The sequence below is a fragment of the Erithacus rubecula genome, assembly GCF_903797595.1.
Source record: "Erithacus rubecula genome assembly, chromosome: 8".
Lineage (NCBI taxonomy): Eukaryota > Metazoa > Chordata > Aves > Passeriformes > Muscicapidae > Erithacus > Erithacus rubecula.
In genome coordinates this window covers 35,702,236-35,719,113 of record NC_136659.1, presented here as the reverse complement: position 1 = coordinate 35,719,113, position 16,878 = coordinate 35,702,236, and the positions used below count along the sequence as shown (strand labels likewise).

Genomic DNA, 16,878 nt, shown 5'->3' with positions numbered 1-16,878 from the left:
ATAAAAGACAGCTGAACATTGAGTCTATATAAGAGGCAGATTTTGATTCCCAACTTAGATCTATATATAAATAGATTGAATAACTTAATCTCATTTTATTGTGTAATTTTATCTGATTTCTGTTGTTCTTGTTTAGATTTCTGACTGGTCAGACTCTGCTTTTAAGGTTTTAATGCCACTTGAAAATGATATCTGATACACAAATTCTGGAAGACTGAACAGGAGGGAAGAAGAAATATAAATTTTTATTGGTTTATTTATTTGGAAGTGAAGTTTTTACTTCATTGTTGTATTTGTAAATGAAGTAATGTGAACTATTTACTTTATTTACTTCATTATGTTTTTCCTCACCAACTTTTCCAATTAAAGCATTTGATTCCTTCAACAGCCCAACACTTTTTGTTACTTTATTAAAAATACATCCTGCATTTTACTATTTTAATAAATTCCCATTGGGCAGAGAAATGATAAATACCTTTTTACTCAATTATGCTTTTTTTGGAAATTAATGCTTTAGCAGCTTAAGTGGGAATAGGAAATAAAAAAAATAGTATTTTATACACAATAATCCTTTGTCTTCTGTTAAACTCTGATTTTAACCAACTCTTGAAACCACACACAGAAAGCTCAATTATTTTCTTTTTTTTAATATTTCCTTACATCTAGTTTTGGGCTGGAATTTAGTCCCATAGGGAGCAAAGTTGATGCAATCAACCATGACTGACACAAGGTGGGTGAGACCTTCCAGCATGGAAAACACCTGAGGAGGAAACAGAAACAAATCAGCAAAAACAAAAAAAACCAACCAGCAGAAACACAAAAATCAATCCTGAAAAGAGCAACAATGCCAGAAAAAAAAACCTACATTGGGTGCTCAGGACAGCAAAAAAATCAACTTTTAATGAAAGGTGGGTGAAACTGTTCTGCATGATCAGGTCAGACTGATAAAATTCCTTCTAAAATCAATTTTTACACTGAGGATGAGCTTCCCATTCTAATAATTAAGATATAAATGGTGTCTAAAGCAGCAATCAGCTGGGAGAAAGGGCCACATTTAGGAGAAATAAATAAAATTCAAGTTCAAGGGTCTCAAGGATAAAACCTGGTTGCCAGAAAAGTCATTACAGGCACAACAATTAAGTTGTCATTAACATCAGAGCACAAATAATTTTTAATGCATAGAAAAATATAATTAAATTCATCTTTTCCCCTCTTAAACTAAATAAATTCTCCAAAATTAGGCCAAACTTGCTTTAAAAGGAGCACTGATGTTGTGAGCTAAAAGAAGTTTCAATAGAACTTCACATTGAACTTTGAAATTCAGTTTGGTTTGTTTTGTGATTACTGATTTTTGGAATTGATGTTTATTATCAGGACACAGCAACACCCAAGGTAATTACAATGTAATCCTCTAAATTCCAGGGTTTTAATTCCTTTTTTTTTTTTTTTTTTTTGTTTCTTTCACAGGATTTTTTTCCAAAGTGAACTTTAAGCATGAAGAGTTTTTTATCCCAAAGTAAATGTTCATTCCCTTCCCCTCGTGGTGTAAGTTTGGGAATAGGGAATTTAGGTAACAAAAACACTGATTCTTTCAAAATCTTAATTTTTTATTCAGCTTTAGGAGTAAAATCCTCACATTTTAGTGTACAAGGCTGATGGTTTCATGCTCCTCCTTCCTAACTGCAATGAGGTTTGTGGATTTATAAACATTTCCCCTGCACAAATCCCATTTACCACCACGATAACACTCATTAACCATTCTTATTAATTAGAAAAACAAATCTAAAATCTGCTTAACTGCCTGAATATTTAAACTTTATGATTATTTTCACTCTTTCATTTCTCTACCAACTCCTTTCAGCAAAAAGAATTCTTAAAGCTTTAAATCTCCAAACCACGCCACGCTGCAGAAATTCGAATTTACAACAAATTCTTACTAAAATTAATCTACATTTTAAAAGATCTGCTAAATGATATGTTTTATACTCACTACTGGAGTTTCACCTTCTAGCCCAGATATTATTTTGGCACAGAGTTCTTCACAGCACAGGTTTTCTTCTGCTGTTGCAACCAGAGCAGCACAACGAGCAAAAGCTCGGTACAGGTCTGACCAAGATTTCAGCAAGGATTTCAAAGTTGGCTTTAACAACAGAGAGAAAAAAAAAATTAAAAAAAAAAGGATAAATATTAATATCTGTGCATAGAAAAAAAACTTGCTTAATGTTTTCTTCTTCTGTCAAAACCTAGGGGATTCTTTAGGGTTTTAAGTTGGAGGTTTAGGGTTTTTAATCTGTGGTACAATGGGGGTATTGCACCAAAACCCAGCACAAATTTTATTAAAAATATAGTTTTGAATGAATTTATTTGTTGTTACCTGTGGGAATTCCTGAGTGGGGAAAATGTGGGATACTGGCAGCAGCAAAGCACTGTACACAGCACTGAAGTTGTGCTCCAGGGCATCCCCCTGGTTCACCTCGTTGTTCTGCAACAAGAAAAGAGTTTTATGGTTTAATATTATTCATTTTTCATACTTTGCATGTTAAATAAACAGTTTTTTTCCATTTTTCTCCAAGGAGATTATCTCCCAAAGCAGTTATGAGAAGAGCTGCTGAAACTGAAACTTGTTGAAATTTGCTTTTTTAGAGGAGACACATTTAGGAAGGCTCCTTCCAAATTTTGCCTCAAACAGGGACATTAATGAAGCTGAAAATTGATAAATCCAGTTTGAAATTCTGCTTTTTCAAGAGCTCAGGAAAATCCTGCTAGCCAAGAGTAAAAAGCTGTTTCTAAATGTTAAGAATTAAACCAACCTGGTAGGAAATGTCTGATGAATTTCTCACTTATTTCAGAAGTGATGGTCACACATAAAGAATCCTGGAATGGGTTGGGTTGGAAAGGACCTTAAAATTCACCTCATTTTATTCCACTCATTTCATTCCACACCTTCCACCATCCCAGGCTGCTCCTGGGACATTTCCACATCCCAAAAATCCCATCCCTCCCTGTCCTCTGGCCATTCTCTGTGTCCATGCTGCTGTAAATAAAAACACCTAAAACTTCCTCCAGAAATTCTATGATTTTTAGATCTAATAACTCATGAGGATTAATTAATTCAGCAACTCCTACATTACATTCAATGTATTTCTAGTAAATAAGCTGCTCAATCTCTGAAATATTATAATTTATATGGTTTTTATTACACTAAAGATATCTATGAGTAAAACTCAGGTCTAATTATATCCTGATCATGCCAATCTGGGATTTATTTTATTTTCACATCCCATGGTATTGAAGAGTTCCTGAAGGGAAGCTCTCTGTGGTTTTTGAGTAAAACTCAGGTCTAATTATATCCTGAACATGCCAATCTGGGATTTATTTTATTTTCACACCAATCAAACCACTCCATGATATTTAAGAGTTCCTGAAGGGAAGCTTTCTATGGTTTTTTGAGTAAAACTCAGGTTTAATTATATCCTGAACATCCCAATCTGGGATTTATTTTATTTTCACACCAATCAAACCACTCCATGATATTTAAGAATTCTTGGAGAGAAATTTTCCATGGTTTTTACCAGCAGGATTATGCCAAGATATGTCATTTCAACATCCCTCAAGACATGGAATTGCTCAAATAAATTCAGATAAATGCTCAGCACTGTGGAAGAGAACCAAAAGCCAGTGATTAATGAATTAATTACCTGATTAATCCACTCAGTCAGAGGATTAACAACAATACTCCACATTCTCCAGAGGTGCTCCTTGTTGCCCACCTGCTGTGCACTCTGATCAATGACACAGAGCACAGACTCACTGAAAGCCAGGGCAGAGGTGGGGCCAGACAGGGCAAAACCCACCAGAGTTTCCAGAATCACAAAGAATCTGAGGAAGAAAATTTCACAGGTAAGAGATTTGAATTTTTTTTTTTTTTTTTCAGTTGATATTAGAAAGGAAAAACAAATGAATTGTGTGGTATTTTCTAAGGGATGCTCAAAGCTCCACCTACCTCTCATCTGTCACACAGGATTCCAAGAGATTATTGTGGAAAGGCAGCTGGATGAGGAACAGAGCTGGAGTTCCCTTGGAAAAAAGAGATTTAAAACATTTTATCAACAATCAAATGAAATGGCTGCTTCACCTCCACAAGTATTTCTGTCTTGTATTTCACTCTGAGGCAGAAATTTGTAATTGTTCATTGTCAAAATTCAAAAATTCCAATTGAAAATTGTCATTTCCAACACTTCAACATAAAAAAAAAAGAAAACTGAAAAACTAAGATGCTGCCAAATCCTGGGATTTGCTCATTTCCAGGTTACACCAAGAGATTTTTTGGGCAACTTCTGTTCAAATCTATCCCAAATATTTCAGGTTTGCCAATGTTGAGAGTATTTAATAAAATATATTAAATATCTGCCAATTAAAATTTCAACTTAGGAGCACACTGCTTCCTACTCAGTCTGCTGCTCCCCAAACAAAAATTCCCAAAATTCAGCACCATTCCAGCCTTTCTTCTCAGGTTTTTTTGGATTAATGTCTAAATATTTTAATATCTATTCCTCCCTTCTGATGCAACACACAGAATGATATTCACTAATAATTATCAGCCTTATTTTCTAATTGATTTCATTAATTAGAGACAGTTAAATTACTCCTGCAAACAAAGCCTGCACTCCTAAACATGAAATAATTTGACAAAAAATTGACCTTTCAGCCTGAATAAAACCCCAGAATTAATTCAGACTTACATTTAAAAGATCCATATCAGCAACCTGATAAGCTGGGGATCCCAATACTTTTGGAGGCAACTCCTTGACAGTGATATCAATGAGAGACTAAGCAGGATGAGAGGAAAAAAAAAACACATTTAAACATATTTTTCCTGATATACACATTTATATATAAATATATGTATAAATTACACAGGATGAGAGGAAAATACACACATTTAAATATATTTTTCTGGTATATATATATATATATATATATATAAATATAAAATAATACAGGATGAAAGAAAAAAACCATTTAAAGTATATAAATTAAAAAAAAATTTAAAATATAAAAAGCCATTTAAATATATTTTTCTCTGGTTCAAATATTTTAAGCAACACCACAAATCAAAGCAAAATGGAAATAATTCCCTTCAGTTAAACACAAAAAATTCCATCAAGATCTCCAAAGTGTTTTTTGAAGCACAGGAGAACCAATTCTGCTGCTAAATCCAAAAATGGTTTTCAAGAAAATCTTACCAGTATTTTCTGCACAGGCAGAGAATTTGATCTCACAGTGTTTTTTAAGGCCTGGAGTAACATGGTCAGTATTTCTGAGCCTTGTTTTTCTTTCTTATTTCCTGGAATAAAGAACATTTCCAGTCACAATGATCATTGAGCATAATTCTAATTTTTAATGCAAAAGCAAAAAAAAAAAAAAAAAACAATCTGTTTAAATTTGTAAAAATTTACCAAATACTTCAGAGATTCAGGTATTAATTATGCTCATAATCTAAGTGAAATTTCCAAGTTTAAATAAAAATCTCCAAGTTTAATTAGGAAATGGGAACATTTTTGTTTCATTAAGGATTGAATTTTGATACATTAAAGTTGTAGAATTCTGTATTCATCCAAAGGATGATTCTTCATTTTTTGTTCCATTTTCAATATAAAAGTTTGAATTATTATGAATATTCTGGACTTTCTTTTGATAAAGGAGATTTTAAAAATAGGAAACAACTTTTATACATCTGCAGATAATACAGTTGACCATGGAACAGAATTTTAGTGAGGAAAAAAAGGCACCAGAGTCAAAAACTTTTAATTTTTGCCTCCATTCCTCTGCACTGAAGACTTGAGGATTGTTTTTCTTTTGAAATTGCTTTCAAATAAAACAGAATTATTGATTCAGGTTAAACTCAAGCAATGAAACATCAATTTATGGTGTAGTTTAAAAATAAACCACCTCTGACTGGTGAGCAATGGCAAATTAAAGGAAAAGCCTTTTTTTACCTGCTTCAATTGCTGTTTTTACAAATCCATTTATGTCCTTCCAGATAACATTCAGCATACAATCTGTAAGGTAACAATGGTTTCATTCAGTTTGCTACAAAAATTAAATGAAATTGCAGCTAAAATACAAATTGTGTTAAAGGACAGGTTTTGATTTAAGCCAAAACTCAATTTTCAACACAAATCAGCCCAGTTTTGCTTTTTATACCAAAGTGCTGCTTTTTTATGTTTCCCTTGCTGATTTGATTTCCTAGAAAATGTTTAAATTCCATCACTGAATTCTTACCAGGAACTTCTTTTCCAATTGCAACAAAGCCATCCTGAACAGCATTTATCAGAGTGCTGGCATGCTTACAAAAAAAAGAAGGGCTACTGATCAGTGGGTACTGGAGAGGCTCTACAAGAACAAAAAAAAAACAAACATATTCCATAAACCTGTTACTTTACAGTTTACTGGGAAAACAAGCCTTAAAAATAATCAAGTATTTGTGTATTCACAGCATTTTTAACATAATATCTTAAAGATGACAACACTTCAAAGTTTCAATCATTTCATTCCACTAAGACAAAATTGGAGACGATACAAATATATCTATAAAAATTAAATATATTTATATATAAAACACATATACCTAAACTAAGCACCAGTTTGTTCTGCTTTGCAAAATCCACAACTTGTGGTCCCATGAGGAAGTGGAGCAGCATTTCAATCCCCAGCAGCTGGATGGAAGGGAACTGCACCACTGCTGCTGTGCTGCTGTTCAGGGCTATCCTGGGGGTGCCTGGGTTCACAAATGGGAAAGGACCTGGGGAAAGGAACACAAATCCATTAATTAGTGTCTCACATTCCAAGGAAAAGCCCCCAAAATTCCTCAGCAAAAGGATAAATCATGGAGTGGTGCTGGCTGAAAGGCACTTCTGACAGCCAGGTTTCTCATATAAAAAAATCTGCCCTAAAATTAGCAATTCTTGGATATCAGATTTTTATTTTGGCCACATAAATCTTCATGGAAGGTGTGGTTGCACAGTCACTGAACTGCTGCTACAAAAACAGCTCCCATTGGAAATTGTCACCTGAAACACAAATTTAAGAGGTCTTGGCAAAATATTTTGATTAATTCAGACTAAGATGAACTTTTTTAAGAAGGGAACATAGGAAACTCCCTCAAAATTCAGCCCTGAGGTTGCTAATTACAGAATTTTATGAATAGAAGAAATTCTGGCAGAACAGAATGGATGCCAGAAAGAGAAGAAAAAACAGGAGTTATTTATTGGATATTTAGATACAAAGATCAAATTGATGTGGTTTCAACATGTGGTTAGAGTATTAAAATTCCTGATGGATCATCATCCCTGGGCAGTGTTAGATGGGATATTGGGAAGGAATTCCTGGCTGGAGAGGGTTGGGATAGTGGAAGAGTCCCTGGATGAGCTTTAAGGTCCTTTCCAACCTAAACCATTCCAAGAGTCTCTATTATTGAGGCAGAAATTAAAAATATTACAGAAATAAAATGGCACATTTAAATAGCACATGTATTAATATATGAAAAGTAAGAACTTAAACAGAGAACAACAACTCAGGACACTAAAACTGGTCCTCAAATTGTGACTGGCACAACTTTTAAAACTTTAAATAATGGCAGCAACAGCCTCATCTTACCCAATATAAATCCTGACCTCAGAGCCCTGCAGTGACCATGCAGAAAAATCCCTGTTTTTCAAGAAGAATTATAAATGAAAAAGCAGAAGCATGAGAAACAGAAGAGAGGAGTGAAATGGAGCTGGGAATTTCAAGAGGGTGATGTCTCAGTACCTGATTTCTGCCCTGGGGTTGCTGAGCCCAGGGTGGGGTTGTTGGGACGTGAGGGAGTTCCAGGGAATGCAGCAGCAGGATCCACACTCAGGGTGCTCTGGATTAATGGCACACAAACCTGCAAAAGGATCCCAGAAACAGTTACAGCCATTAAAAAAATCATTTTTTTATATATTTTAACTATCACACACTAGCTGCTGCTCACAAATCTGAGTTTCTGGGTGTTTATAGTGAATTAGAAATGGCTAATCCAACAAAAATTCCTGTTGGATGCAGTAGATTTTAATAACCCTAAGAAAATATTTTTTCCTCCCCTGACTCACAACTTGAAGATTAATTTAATGAAATTCAGGTGTTAAATAGAAACAGGTCAATTCCACTTACAATGTGACTAGAAATGGAATATCTGCATCATTTTTCTTTTTATCTTTCTTTATTATGGTTTTTCCCTCTCTGGCAGCCTTTTCCAAGCCCACAATTCCTTGGTGAAAGGAGAACAGAACCTTTATTTAACTTATTTATTTATAGAGACTGCACTCAGGGGAGATTTTCAGAGATTGTCACAGGACATTGCCACAAACTCTCCAATATTTTGGGGCTGTGAGTTCCATATGTTCCTTTAAATCATACACAAGGACAAAGTGGTGCCTTGAAGGAGTTTGATTTCAGTCTAAAGCAGAAAGGGATGAAGCAGGAATATTTCATTAGATATTTACATTTATTTATATATTTGATTTATGAACTCAGAGGGGATCAGGGTTGTTATCACCTGGGTTACCTGTTCAAAGTTGGAGGGCAGGTGAGAGCCCAGTCTCATCAGTAAATACCACCACACCTCCAGCTTGGTGAGTGCCAGAGCCTCTGTCCTCACATGGATGGAGCTCAGGGGCTGCATCAGCAGTTTCAGCCTTTTAGCACTGCACAGAATGTCTGGGAAATCAAAAATATAAATTATTAAACCATTGTGGGTTTTGCCCTAATATATTCTAGCTTGAAATTCAATTAACAGTAATTTGTAAAACTCAACCATGTCAACCTTGCAAATTCTCTTACTGCTCTAATTATTGCCTAGAACAGCTCAAATGTTTCTTTTCAATACTTTTCTTTTAATTCTTTGCTTTTAAATTTTCTGAATTCCAACCAGAGCCTGCTGGAGAAGAGATGTGGACCCAACCTGACACATTTTGGGATTTTGTGATAAACAGAAGAAATTCCCTCTTGTTTGTTCTGTTAGGTCCCATCTGCTCCAGGGAAAGGAAAAATCAAACTGAATTTTTTCTTCAGAACACAGAGGAGCACAATCAAGGTAAATATTTTAGTATTTTGACACAAGGGAGACTAAAAACTTATCCAGATCTAGGTTACACCTTGAAAAAAAAGTTGTTTTAACATCTCTGGAACCCTGAAGTGTTGGCTTTCTCCAGTTAAACCACACCATCCAAACTAAAAGATGCAAAATGTTTTATTCACTATTTCATTGCTGTTTGGATCAATTATAACACTACAAAACAAGATTTACTGATTTTATTCTATTTCTAGCAGGATCAGCAGAAAAATCAGGATAAAATAAATTATCTAACTATCACCTTGCATCAAAAAGAAAACAAAAGAAGAAAAAAATATCAACAAAGAAACCCAAAAATTGCAATTTTAGCTGTGCACACACACAATAAATTTTTATGCACCATTATGTGGATATCCAGTGATACACACAAAATTCACTAACCACTAACAGAATAAATTTTTTCCAGTTACGGTTTAAAGCAAGCAAAACAAGTCAGGTTAATTTTTATTTATTTTTTTTTTTCAAATCTACCTGGATTTAGGGCAAAATTATCAATGAGGCTCTTCCATGCAATGAAGGCAATTTTCTTCACCACTGGGGAGCCACTGCGGAATCCCAACTCCTCCAGCTGCAGCAGGGAATTGATGAAGCTGCCACTGCGATGCAGGGTCTAAAAACAATTAAAAAAAAAAAATCAGAATTTAAAAGAGATTTCATGGTTTTTTTTCTTAAAGATTTGGTGCTTTGCTGTTTACCTTTCCAAGCAATCTGACAAAGAGGGGCCACAGCTTTAACACGAAGGTCTCGTTTTTGGCAGAGAACAACTTCTGAAGTTCGGAAATTAATTTCTGCAGAGAGAAAGAAAGAGAATTTCTACAGGAAATAGATTTGAAAATATTCTAAAATCTACACACTCATTGTGTCTGGGGACACAAGCACTCTGTTTCTACATCAGGATTTATAATGCATTTGCTACACCTGATTTTTTTTTTAGTTCTCTCTAGTTTATCTCTTTTTAGGTTGTTATTCTGACAGTGGCAACCAACAAAGCAAAGGAAATTTGCATTTCCTCCAACTTTAAAGTCAAAACACACCATGACCCCAAACCACATTGTTTGGTTGGGTTTTTCAGCAGAAAATAAAGTAAAATAAGTAAGTCAGCCCTGGAGGTGAAGGGAGCATGAAAAGCTTCATCAAAACACCACAAGGCTGCTGGCCAGGATGGAGAATCCTGAAGGATGGAAACTGCTGAGGATCCTCTGCTTTCCTGCCTCCACCTCCACTCTCAGGCCTCCAAATTCCATCTCCCATCCCCTTTTTTGCTGGGAAATTTTTCCTATATTTACAATTCCATTCTTTTTTTTTTTTTTTTTTTCCCATTCAAACCACCGGCATTAAGTTGCTGTTAATGCACAGGAAATTGAATTAATGTCCCCCCAAGATTCCCAATTTCTCCTGGTGGAGAAGGCTCAGCTTTGTCACTCACTGTGGTCATCAGGTGCTCAGTGACAGCTGCCACCTCCTGCTGCTTCTGCAGGAGCAGTGGCATCCCCATCTCCAGGGCAGTGGCACCTCTTAACTGCACTTTGTGAGCTGAGTGGACAACCAGAGGGATGATCAGCTTTGCCCACCTCACAGCCTCTTCTCCCATCTGGGCTGGAGTTTGCTCCATTAAGCTGGATTTTAAAAAAAATAAATAAGTGTTTTGACTTTTTAATTAGAGATTTATTGGTAAATGTATTCATTTATGTGATGGGTTAAATAGTAAGAGAATTGTTTAGTTGTTTTATGATATAGGGTGGAAGGAAGGTAAAGTAAGTTGAAATTTTAAAGGGTATCAAGAAAGAGATTAGTAATAGAAATTAAGAGAAAAATAAGAAAAATTAGAATAATTTTTTTAGAATATTTTTCCTCCCCCTATGCTTTTCTTTTACTCTGATAATGGAGAGAAATTAGTTAGTTATTTTTTAAAATAGTTTTTACAGACTCCAACAGACAGCTCAGGCACTCTTTGTACCATCAATAAATGCTCTAATTCAATCCATGATTTATAGGAAACCATCCCAGTTTTTTTTTTTTAAACAACTATATTTTGAGATTGCATTAAAACTACAAAGTTCAAGTGTTATTTCAGACAAACCTCAGAGCTGTCCTTTCTGTTTTATCACAATTCTGTTTTATCACAAAGCAGCTGAGAGCCTGACAGGAACCATCCCTGGGAATTCCCAGCAGCTCCCACACAGTGGGGAACAAATCCCAACAACTTTTGAAAAAAATCCCAAGCCAGGTTTGCACAGACTGCATGAACACTGCTCAGAGCTGATTTTATTCTCCTATTCCCAAACACACCAGGACAAATTTCCACACATTTTCAGCATCCCCACACACAGCAAATGTGCAGAAATGGGAATATCTGGCACATATTCAAGTTGGCCTCTATCTAGAAAACCTGGAATTTTGACAAGTCCCCTTTTTCCCCAAAGTCAAATCCCAATCCCTGCACTTTATGGAAAGTTTGCTGTACTAAGGGAAAGTTCTGCTTTTCAAGTCATTTTATTCAAGCCACAGGACAAGAACTATTTAAAGGAATTATTTCAAATGGATTTGCAGTTCAAAAGTTTTCTCTTAAACTTTAAAAAGAGTCAAGATACATGCTCAATGTATTTACTAATACAGAAATTAAATTAACACTAAGATAAAATTTGAATACTTTAGTTCTGCTGACCAGAACAATGCACTCACAGTGATGGTACTAAAGTCACTTTTCAAATTAAACAGGAATTCCAACAATTACAGGAAACATTGCAGTAAAATGTGTTGCCCAGGGGATATTTTTAAATAAACCCCCAAATAATGGCAGAGAATTTCTCAAGCAGGCAAGTTCTAGAAACAAAATGTAAAAACATAACTTAAAGCAATATTGTCTAATTTCTGCATCATGAGCATGATTATAGTATTATTATTAAGGTAATAATTTGTAATTAGCATAATCAACAACTCAAGGAGGATTAAGGTGTTTTTGCCACTAAGGTTTTGGATGAAAAATCAAGGATGAGAAGTGAATATTGCAGAGCTCTCACCGAATAATGACATTAAGTGCTTCATACTCAACCACAACAGACTGAACTTCTCCTTTAGTCAGGATTGTTTCCAGGGTACAGAGAATATTGGACACCTGAGGAAATGAGAGAACAGCACAGTGAGCACCTAGAGAGAAATTCCATGAAAAGCTGGAATTATTTCCTTCACATATCATTTTCCAGGATGGTGTTTGGATTATGTCTTGTTTTAAACTGGAATAATCACAACCTTTCTTCTCTGTGATATTTCATTGCTTTCTGACAGAACTGCTCACATTGCAGCTTTCCCCTCAAGGAAAGCAATAATTTCTGGTTCAGTTTTTCCAAGAATTAATACTTGGCTGTCAAATTTGATAGGAAATAACCTACTGAGAATGACAAAAAATTTACCTCCTCTCCCTAGGTAAAAAAAACCAGCACCAAAATGAAAAAAATCAACAAACTCACCTTCTTCTTAACAACTTTTCTCTGTGAGAAATGAGGCCAGCAAAAGAAAAAGTGAAGAAGCTCACCTCCTTTTTAACAACCTCAGGAGGGAAAGCTTGTTTAGAGATGACCCAAAGTGCCCGAGTGCGAGTGTTTTTGTCTGAGCATTTCACAGCCAGGCTGTTCACTGCTGCCAGCAGCTCCTGGGTTTCAGTGGCTGAAAGTAGAAACACACAAACCCTCAAAATTCTGCTCCTAAATCATTCTGCTCACTTTAATTTGCTCAGGATTCATTCAGCTGCAAGTTATTGTCTTGAATGTCACTTTGGAGAGGGTTTTTTTTTTTACTGCGAAAGTAGGCAGAAAAGTTGAAAATGTATTCATGAAAATGCAGTGCATCTGTATTGTCTTTATAAGAATTTATAAAATTAGAAACCTGAGCTAAAAGATTAAGTATTGAATTATTCGAAATTTCTTTAAGTGAATTTAGCAGCACTTTGGTCACAAATTGACAAATTTAGTTTAGAGCCTTTCTGTTATTAAAGGTGGTAAAATTGTAGCTCATTGCATAAAAATTAATAAGGTTAATAGAATATTTAGGGAAATCATGTGTTCCTCTAAAATTTAAGGGTGCAAAATCTGATTTATTGCAATTTTGCACTTGATGGGTGAATGATCTCCCTCAGTCAGAGAAATGGAAGGACATTTCCTCTCCTCTTCCCCAGGCACAAGTACACCCAAAGGTACAGGAGCTGCTTGTCCTCCCTGCCTTTTGAACTCCCCATTGTTTGTGATTTCTGGAGCCTGACATTTTGTAACAGAATTTAGCAACTGGTTAGAAAAAAATCAGTTTTGAGAAGGGAGAAAGATATAATAATAGACATTGTTAGAAATGCTTCATTCTCACAGGAAATCAGGGGAAATTTTGCATAATAGGAAAGCAGAGGACACTGAAAAAGTGCAGAAGAGCCAAAAAAGCCAATTTGAAACAGGAAAAATGTCCTCACCCCTGTTACCAAAATCCTGTGGGTTTACCTTGAGGGAAAGCCTCAAGTTCTCAAATGCTTTTGTGAAAGACAATTAGCACTTTCTAGGAATGTAGGTCATAAAATCTTGGATTACTTTAGATTAATTTGAAATATTTGGGGCTGGACTAGATGACCTTTAATGGTCTCTTCCAACTCAAACCTCTTCATGATTTGATGGAATAAAGAAACTTCTAAGAAAAAGCTGGAAAATGTGGAAAAACTCTGCTGTGCACCCTCAAATCCTACAAATAGGTTCTTCACTCTTTTCCCACAAGAATATCTTTTTTTGATCACTAATTCCACAAAATTAATTACTACCAAAGCATTTAATTAAACTAGAAGTTAGCAAAACAGAATTAGTGTAACAGTATGGAAAATTATCACCATCATACTTGTGTGCAAAGTGTAATTAAAGAACTGATTACACTGCTCATATTACAGAGAAAACCTGGTGAAAATTAAAATAAATGCTAAGAATAAAATCAAGAGCTCTGATGGATATATTTACACTCACAGTTTGTTTGCTTACCAGATAATTCAGCTGTGTTATTTGAATTAAAAGTGCAGAATCCCAAGGCCTGCAATGCTGCATTACTGAGCTCCAAGTTTGGACTGGAAATGTGTGCCTGGAAACAAAAAACAAATCCAAATTCAGAGAAATTCAGATTAGAAAAGTAACTGAGAAATATTGAGTTTATTGTCTGAATAGCAACACTTCTGGGAAGATGACAAAAGCAACACCTGGTGAAAAATCCACCCTTGTAGGAAACTCTTCCTGGATTCTGTACACACCAAATTTAAATCAATAAAACAATTTGAGGTGCTGAAGACATTTTTGTTCCCTATAATGAAATAAATCCCAAATATCCCAAGTTTTGGCTGTGTATGTTATGTTCCCTCACTTGACACTCCAATTGTTTTGAAGATTTTATAACAGAAGGAAAAAAAAAAAAAGGCTAAGAACAACCTTTACATTAATCCTTAAAAACCCTTGACATTTACTGCATATTGTGAATTCTGAAGTGTTTCTAAGGCAGCCACAGCACACTCTCTCTTCTGGCTGGAAAATTTGATTTATCTGTGGGATGCTGCCTGAACACATCCAAGACCTAACATTTTAATTTTTTCTGCACTAATCCCTCACCACAAAAAAGATTTATTTTGCCAAAAACCCCTTCCTGCTCTGTCACCACCCTGCACTCCTACCAAAAGTTGGATTCCATGATTTCTTTTCCAACCTTAATGATTCTGGCACTCTACAAATGAACTCAAATGTGAGTGTTTCAATGCCCACTGACCCTGCCCATGAAAAAATACATTTTTATTTATTGGAGTGTAAGAGAACTGAATGGATAAACCTTACCTTGAACACCTTGCACAGTTGAGAGAAGTGTTTCTTGACATCTGCAATGAATGCTTTGCCTCCTTCACCAGTGAAGCGACTGCAAAGAGCAGGAGGGAAAAAAACCAAACAACATTTACAGGTTAAACACATTGTAACCGACTTAACTTTCATTTGCTGACACACATCAGTGTATTTTCTTGAAGGAAATTTACACAACACCGAAGAGCTAAAGAGCAAAAATGTCACCCAGCAGAAAATCCTGTGTTATAGTGTAAAGTCCTTTCTGCCTATGGAATATCTATAAAAAAATATTAAGGGCTTAAATTTCTCGGTCAGCTTCTATAAAACCATTAAAATTTAGCGTGCAAACTTTAAATAACTTGCTGCAAATTAGACAAACAGAAATACAGGAGCTGAAAAAGCAGTTTCCTCATAAAGCAGTTGCAGAATGCAGGAAAATCCTGGGCTGACAAGCAGCAAGGATGACTTTGTACACAAGTGAGGAACATCTTTGCAGGAAAACTGTAATTGTCCCATAAAATGTTAATTATCAGTTCCTCACTGCAAAACCCAAACAGCTTTAAAGGTCACTGCAGAACTGAAGGGAGACACTGAGAGAAGGAGATCGTGCATTTGCACGTGATAAAATCCAAATTATGCAGGTAAAGCCACAACCTCATGGGGAAGAAGCGCTTCCAGAAAGAAACGCAATTAAAACACGGCAAGATCGCTCTAAAACCCAAGTAAAAACTTCACCCTCTCAATCATAAAGCTGCAACGCTCTGCCATTAAAAGAAAGTTGTTATTTCCCCGGTTCTTCACGCACCTCTGATGATTCCCCCAGCAGCGTGGGGAGGCTCTGGGATGCGCAGCCCCGGGGAAGACGCGCTCCTTCCTCCCTCCTCTTCCTCTCCCTTCCTTCCCTGACTCCTCCCTCGCTTCCCTGCCCCCAGCCCCGCATGTCTCCTGCGGCCACGCCGCCCCCGGCCCGGGCTCCGATGGCGCTCCCGGCTCCGCCGCTGCCCAGGTCGGGCCGAGCCCTCAGGCCGCCCCGCTCCCCTCAGGCGGCGTGCGCGTGCCGCCCGCGCTCACCTGACGATGGTGAGGTGCGCGTCCGTCAGCTCTCCGGGCGGCGCGGCGGGATCCTCCAGCGTGCGGAGCAGCGCTCCGAAGCTGGAGCCGGCGGCGGGAGCGGGATCGGGTGCGGCGGCATCGGGATCGGGGCCGGGAGCGCTCATGGCGGAGCCGCCGCCTCCCCCCAGCGCGGCCGCCCCTCAGCCCCGCACGCCTCCCGCGCTAAGATGGCGGCGCGCGCGGGCCCGGCGGCGCGCGGCTCCCGACCAATGGCAGCGCGGCGCGGAGATTCCCGCGCCCCGCGCTGGCGCCGCCCCTCGCCGCTGATTGGTGGGGGCGCGGCGGGAGGGGCGGGGCCTGCGCGGCGCTGAGGGCGCACGGTGCGAGCCGCCCCCGGGCCGCAGATGCCGCGGTCAGGGAATAGCGGAAAAGGAGGGACCGGCCATGTCCGGCTGCCCCACAGTCCCGCCCTGTGCGCCCCTCAGCTCCGCTGCCCTGCGGCCATGGCGAGCCTGCTTAGTGCCAGAGGAAGCTTTCCCTCATTTCCGACCCAAACATGGCCTGAGACAGCTCCAGGCGCCGCCTGGTTCCTGCTCACGGACAGCAGCGATCGGAGCTGCCCCTCAGGAGGAACCTCACGTGAGGTTAAATCGCTGATCAATGACTGGAAATGAACCTCCAGCTCCATAGGAATAAGGAATTCCAGAGGAATTCCCGGAGCCCCCTATGGGATCCACATCACTGTGGGATCCAGCTCCCCCTCAGGAGAAGCCGTAGATCAGCTCACATGAGGTTAAATCCTTAATTAATGACTGAAAATTAACCTCC

General features: G+C 37.6%; 1 protein-coding gene across 5 annotated transcripts in view; it reads right to left on the bottom strand.

Moving 5' to 3' along the window:
* The window catches only part of RIF1 (replication timing regulatory factor 1), a 28,127-nt gene extending 11,824 nt beyond the window's left edge, over positions 1-16,303 (bottom strand). For 4 of the 5 annotated variants that reach the window (XM_079310853.1, XM_079310855.1, XM_079310856.1 and 1 more), the window contains exons 1-20: positions 16,069-16,303; positions 14,995-15,073; positions 14,161-14,257; positions 12,690-12,820; positions 12,178-12,272; positions 10,584-10,773; positions 9,853-9,945; positions 9,629-9,767; positions 8,591-8,742; positions 7,813-7,930; positions 6,632-6,805; positions 6,286-6,396; positions 6,000-6,062; positions 5,247-5,347; positions 4,743-4,829; positions 4,004-4,077; positions 3,699-3,879; positions 2,375-2,482; positions 1,991-2,140; positions 661-760 (exon numbers count right to left, since the gene is read on the bottom strand). In XM_079310853.1, coding sequence (XP_079166979.1) covers positions 661-760; positions 1,991-2,140; positions 2,375-2,482; positions 3,699-3,879; positions 4,004-4,077; positions 4,743-4,829; positions 5,247-5,347; positions 6,000-6,062; positions 6,286-6,396; positions 6,632-6,805; positions 7,813-7,930; positions 8,591-8,742; positions 9,629-9,767; positions 9,853-9,945; positions 10,584-10,773; positions 12,178-12,272; positions 12,690-12,820; positions 14,161-14,257; positions 14,995-15,073; positions 16,069-16,214 — 2,389 coding nt within the window. In that variant the 5' untranslated portion in view covers positions 16,215-16,303. Of the gene's footprint in view, positions 1-660; positions 761-1,990; positions 2,141-2,374; positions 2,483-3,698; positions 3,880-4,003; positions 4,078-4,742; positions 4,830-5,246; positions 5,348-5,999; positions 6,063-6,285; positions 6,397-6,631; positions 6,806-7,659; positions 7,753-7,812; positions 7,931-8,590; positions 8,743-9,628; positions 9,768-9,852; positions 9,946-10,583; positions 10,774-12,177; positions 12,273-12,689; positions 12,821-14,160; positions 14,258-14,994; positions 15,074-16,068 lie in introns of those variants that run through there. The other variant, XM_079310857.1, reaches the window with a different exon arrangement.
* Positions 16,304-16,878: the final 575 nt, after the last annotated feature.